The following is a 5991-nucleotide window of genomic DNA, read 5'->3' on the forward strand; positions in this document are numbered from 1 at the left end:
TATCGTAATGCTCGGTGCTCATGCTTGACTTATGATTGTGTCATTTAGTGCCAAGTAATATTATTATTAATTTTATATATATATAAATAAAAAAAAAGTGTTGCATCAACATATATGGTGTGCAAGAGTTCACCAATATTTTTTCATGAATAAAAGGAAAATCATTAAATAAGAACAAATGTCTATCCCATCCATTACGCATCAAATATTATTATTAATTTTATATATATATATATAAAAAAAGTATTGCATCAACATATATGGTGTGTAGGAGTTCACCAATTTTTTTCTCATGAATAAAAGGAAAATGATTAAAAAAGAACAAATGTCTATCCCATCCATTACGCATCAACAAATGTCTATCCCATCCATTACGCATCAAACATTCATATACATACAATGTTGTCACAGTTCATTTTTACCAAAACGAATTTTTAACAAATTACACAATCCATTCAAATTTTTGAAAGCAAATGAAAATTAAACCCAAACTTGATATGTCAATATGTAGGCATAACAAAGAACTTTACATCACTTTGATTTCTTACATTTTCATGAATTTCAGTATATAACTGATTGCCAATGAATTTCATGAATTGCTATGCTCAGCTTGTTTCTAGGCTGTTGAAAGCTTTAACGTGTTAACATAGTTTTAAGATTTTTTCATTGATTTTCTTATGTATTCATCGAGTTTGATCCTTAATTAAGCCTAACAAAATAAACACAGGAAGATTGCATTCTAAACATAATGTTCTCTTTAACTTATAAGATAAGTTTGTACAAAATTTATAAAGTAAGTAAATTATACTTAGATTCTGGAGGTAGAGACCGCGACTCAACTTGATCCAAACCTTTTAATTTCTTAACCATATAAACCTAGATCCTTAAAATAAAAACAGTGTTATCAATATTTTTCGAGTGCATGTTCATCCTTATACTTAAGCACGGCACAATTCTCATGTATTTACATAGCTAACACCTAAAGTTTCATATTTACATTTAAAACACTTTGGTGTGATAAATCTAGAATGAAAAGGTTTATTCACTTTGAAAAAAATAGATGATAGTGATATTTTTGCTGAGATATTAAAAAGTTGGATGCTAGATATGTAAATACGTATTAATTGTCTGGGGTATATGTAAATGCTCATTTGCATTGTAGAGATTGAGTGCAGTTTAGCATACAAAACAGGTAAAGTTATTTAGTATATATGTTAAACTTTTCATGTTCAAGTATTAATGAACAAAATATGAATGGAATTAAAACAAACCATATGACAACTTCTCAACAATGATTCATATACCTGTACTAAAATACTTCACTTGAAAGTCGTAAAAAGTTTAATGCAAATAAATGAATGGAGCTATTAAATAAGTCGATGAATATGAATTAAATGAAATTTTTTTATACTTCTCGTCAAAGTATTTATTCAAAATTAAGTAAACAAGATCATGTGTATAAATGAACAAAATGTCATGTTCTAATTAGTTTATTTATATGTCAGACTTTTAAATCATACTTTGTTTATTAAGAGAAAGACTAAAAATTCACCTTTAAGGAATCATTCCATGTATACGTTCATTCAAATCATTCAAAGCCTATATAACGGTGAGAACAAGTTTAAAGCTTCTAAATCTCAATAATTTTCCTCACAAAAAGAAGAACTTCAATCAATCATAATCTACTCACATGCGGATATATATCTTGATTAGTGATCTTGTCAATAGAACCAACACAACAATAAAATCCGCACATTATATATCTATTTCATCTGAACCTAGTAATTTTCTCAAAACAGGAAATTAAATTTATGATGGACTTAATTCATAAAAAAAATATTACATACGTACTCCAGAGTTCAATGGTAGAGAGCCACGTGCCAAGTGAGCCCCATCGTTTTTAATACTGGCCAATTGTGACGGGGACCAGTTGGCACATGACGCTCCATCATTGAACTCCGGAACCAATCTTAAATAGAAATTTTTGGTTGTCAAAGAAGCTTCATTAACAACTTTAATCAGAATCAATCAAAGCAACATAAAGCATGATTTATAATAAAATATTCAAATATGATGCATAATCAATACAAAGACAAATTGGACGCAATCTTTTTCTTTCTCCGGTTTACACCCGCACTTCCCTGTCGAAAATCCAACTAAAACGCAGAGTACTGATACCCTGCTTCGCCTTCACTTGAGCTCTCTCCTCCAGCTTCCTATACCTGGGCACCAATCCGCAGAGAAAATCCTGCGCCTTCCTTCCCTCATCAGATAGACCCACGAGGCTCTCGACCTTCCACCTCCCAATCAAAAACTCCATAATATCTGAATAGTCCTTGGCCGAGTAAACTCCAAGGCGCTGCGCAACCACGCCGAAGTGTTCGAAGAGGCAGTGGTCGCGTCCGTCGAACATGAGGTGGCCGGGCATGACGATCTTGCTCCTCATCATATCGGCGAAGGCGATGACGGCTCCATCGGGGTCAAGCTGGAAGAGCTTTTCGACGATCTTGGTGTAGGCGGCCTCGTGCCGCTTCTCGTCTGCGGCGATGGTGCCGCAGATCTGAGCGAGATTGAGGTCGCCGTATTGCTTGGCGTGGCGGGCGGTGTTGCTGTGTGAGATGAATGTGGCTCGCTCTTGGAAGGATGTGTATATGTATCCCCTGTATGGGTTGTTCTCTGTATTGATGTACTATGAAAGGAGAAAGGTTTGAGGGTGGTTAGATCAAAGAAGGCTTTTTTCCCCTTATTGTTACACAGAAATTATTGCGTACGAACACTACATGTATTTCTGTATCGCATGCATGCGGTGTCCAATCCTGACCGTAGAATACGGTGATCTACGGTGAGTATATATTTTAATTTTTCTTTTTTAAAAAAAAATTTTAGGTGGAGCCCATCAAAATACATCCTAACCGTAGATCACTTGATTTACGGTCAGGATCGACGGTGTCCGTCCGTATGGAATAATTTTTCTATTATTATTTTTAGTTTTAATTTTGAAGAAAATATACTGACTTATTTTTAAAAATATTTTTTGTTTGTTTTTTTTGATACTTTTTAAATTTAAATTGATTTATTTAAGAAAAATAAATGCATAAAAATGAAGAAAATATACTGACTTATTTTTAAAATTATTTTTTGTTTGTTTTTTTTGATACTTTTTAAAATAAAATTGATTTATTTAAGAAAAATAAATGCATAAAAAAATTGTATCAAATAAAATCATTTATGGAAAAAAAAAATAAAATAATGGATGAAAAAAAGTAAATGGATATCATATGTAAAAGAAAATTAAAATTAGATTTGAGCACTAGTACTTTTTTGGGAGCATTGATGAATTCATGACATCCCCTAACAGACTGTATTTTTAGGGGCCTCCTGATTGATTTGTTACTTGTGGAATGATACTACTATTTTTAGAATGCGATTATAGAGTTTCAGTAATTAGTACTTTTTCATTCACTCGAGATCTGAAACAGTATTTAAAACAACAGGAAACAAATCAGTCGTTCCTTGAATTTGAAGCATAAAGAAAATCAAAGTCTTCTTACCTCAGTCAAAATTTACTTTTTGCACATGGCTTTTTCTTGAACTTGAACGGGAAACAACTAATGCATATCGTTGCATGATAATAAATGTTGGTCATAAATATTCCACCACATCAACCGTATTCTATAATCCATATTTCATAACATGTATCATAAAGATTCATTGATATAGTATATATCTTTCTGAATATAAAATGTCACCATAAATAAAAGCACTCACACAGAATCACATGTTTCTATTGAAATCATTTATCTTGGTAAAGCATTGTGTATTTAAATAATTATTTTCAGATGAAATATATTATGTAGGAAATATCTTGTATTGTAATGAAAATATATTGTTAACAATAATTCATCATTAAAAATATATTTCTTCAATACAAAGATGGATTTTTATTAGAAAATTCAACTTTTGGAATCTAGCAAAGCAACAGTAATAATGATAATAATAATAAATAAATAAGTAAATAAAAATATAACTCTCTTTTAAACTGAACAACTAAACAAAATAACCCTAAAAAAAACATGCTTTTTTTTCTGGGACAAAAATAAATGCTTTCCTAATTCAAAGTCTGAACAACTAGTCAATATATAATTAATTATACAGAAAAGAACTAATTTTTTAATAGTTGCGTGTGGAATATCAAGTATGTTAAATTATCATTATCATAGCCTTCTCTTAAATTATCATGTTAAAATTAGTTAGTGCTTAATTTTTTTTTTTTGAAAAAAGTAGTACTTTTTTTTAATCATTCTTATTATTTTAATATATATGTAACATATTTCCACCTTTTTATTCAATATATTAATATATTTTTGAAAATACTTAAAATAATTTTTTCAATGTTTTGATTATTTTTAAAAAATAATCATATCTGTCCAAAAAATACTTTTATTTTAAATTTTAAAATAAAATAAAATGATAAAAAAAAGAAAATATTAAATAAAAAAGATCCGAATGAATCCCCAAGTAATCTAGTAAACAGGACTAAAAAGAAAACGGAGGCTGGGAAAGCGCAAGTAAACCAGGGAAAAGCCATGCCTTACCATTCCACAACCTATTAGGTGCTGTATCGTCTTTTCAATCTGTCTCATATCCACCCTTCCGCAAAGATAAAGATACTGCTTAAGCAGGTCCCCATGCCTGTTCTCTTCTGCGGTCCATGCCCTCGTCCAAATAGCCCAGGATGTAAGGCTTGCACCTGTTTCATCCCTTACCCCGTCAAAGGAATTGAGCATTGTTTGGTAAGTTGGAAGAGCTTCTTCTGTGATCATGTCCCCAACTAAGCAAACGTAGTAGTCATCAGGGATCTCTTTTGCCCTCTTCCTCAGCTCCTCCACTTGCTCGTAAAAGCCGCTCGAGGCAGGGTCAGGTAAGAAATCCTGCGGTTGCCATGAGTTCTCCACCGATTTCAGAAAAGTCAGTATGTTCCGCTCTGCCCATTCATCTAAGGACTTGAAAATATCTATCTTTTCGGATGGCATGGAGTGAGTCTGCTGATTGTCCACTTCATGTATGGGTCTGAAGGGCTTCTTGTGGCTGCTTAATCCGAACCATCATAAGGAGATATGGTAAATAAACAGAAGAGGAAAATGATCTTAAGGAATGATTCATGAGAAACTCACTTTGTATTTGGTGTAGGGAGTGTGGAAGTCATGGAGACCATTGCAGAACTTCCAGTTGCTTTTGATTGATTAGATGAATGGAACGTTTGCTTGACAAAGCTGCTCGGCGAAGTGAAACTTATCAAAGCCATGGCTTCAAGGGTTGCTTTCTTCAGGAACCCTCCGCCTCCCTTTTATATTGTGGAAGCCAAGATACTAAAAATTAGACCGGACGTTGGGAGCAAATATTGAGCGTGACTTTATTGTTATTATTATTAGTATTATTTTCTTGTGCGGTTTCTGCACCCCGGTGGACATACGAGGGTACGAATTATTTTTTGGACGTCAGAAATTGGAAAGAGAAAAAAAAAGTTAAATTCAATTGCCGATGCTCATTGAAGTGAGAATTGAATAAATATTTTAAAAACCGGTGCGCTATGTCTGCTATTCAAATAAAAGACGTCTTGCTTACTTCAATCGTTTTTCGTTTTCCCGAGAGTAACCCAACAATAACTTAAGAATAATCTGCGCATAAACCCACCAGATCTCTAAAAAAAATGAGATTTTGTGTGAATCTTCGATTGTTGTTAGATTATTTCATCATTATTTAGGGCTTAGGGTTATTTATTTTCGGGTTGATTGAAGAAATACTTAATAACCCGAGAATAACCCAACAATAACATAAGAATAACTTGCGCATAAACCCACCAGATCTCTAAAAAAAGTGAGATTTTGTGTGAATCTTCGATTGTTGTTAGGTTATTTCATCATTATTCTGTGTTTAGGGTTATTTATTTTCGGGTTGATTAAAGAAATACTTAATAACCCGAGAATAACC

The 5991-nt window shown here is 32.4% G+C and overlaps 1 protein-coding gene across 1 annotated transcript; it reads right to left on the bottom strand.

Annotated features, from left to right (window-relative positions):
* Positions 1–1891: 1891 nt before the first annotated feature.
* LOC110019909 (stearoyl-[acyl-carrier-protein] 9-desaturase, chloroplastic-like) lies at positions 1892–5381 on the bottom strand. The gene is made up of 3 exons (XM_020717776.1): positions 5175–5381; positions 4596–5088; positions 1892–2689 (listed from the first exon to the last, which is right to left on the bottom strand). Exons 1-3 carry the CDS (start codon positions 5303–5305, stop codon positions 2126–2128), a joined length of 1188 nt encoding a protein of 395 aa, XP_020573435.1. The 5' UTR covers positions 5306–5381; the 3' UTR covers positions 1892–2125.
* Between the last annotated feature and the right edge of the window lie 610 nt (positions 5382–5991).

This window comes from Phalaenopsis equestris, unplaced genomic scaffold (genome assembly GCF_001263595.1).
Source record: "Phalaenopsis equestris unplaced genomic scaffold, ASM126359v1 Scaffold000087, whole genome shotgun sequence".
Taxonomy (NCBI): Eukaryota; Viridiplantae; Streptophyta; class Magnoliopsida; order Asparagales; family Orchidaceae; genus Phalaenopsis; species Phalaenopsis equestris.

Bases quoted from the DNA above. Each gene is read 5' to 3' on its own strand.
- LOC110019909 (XM_020717776.1), bottom strand. From the start codon at position 5,305: ATGGCTTTGATAAGTTTCACTTCGCCGAGCAGCTTTGTCAAGCAAACG. The intron at 5,089-5,174 runs GTGAGTTTCTCA...CGGATTAAGCAG, and splicing joins CTCCCTACACCAAATACAAA to CCACAAGAAGCCCTTCAGAC. The intron at 2,690-4,595 runs GTAAGGCATGGC...CTCCTTTCATAG, and splicing joins ACCTAATAGGTTGTGGAATG to TACATCAATACAGAGAACAA.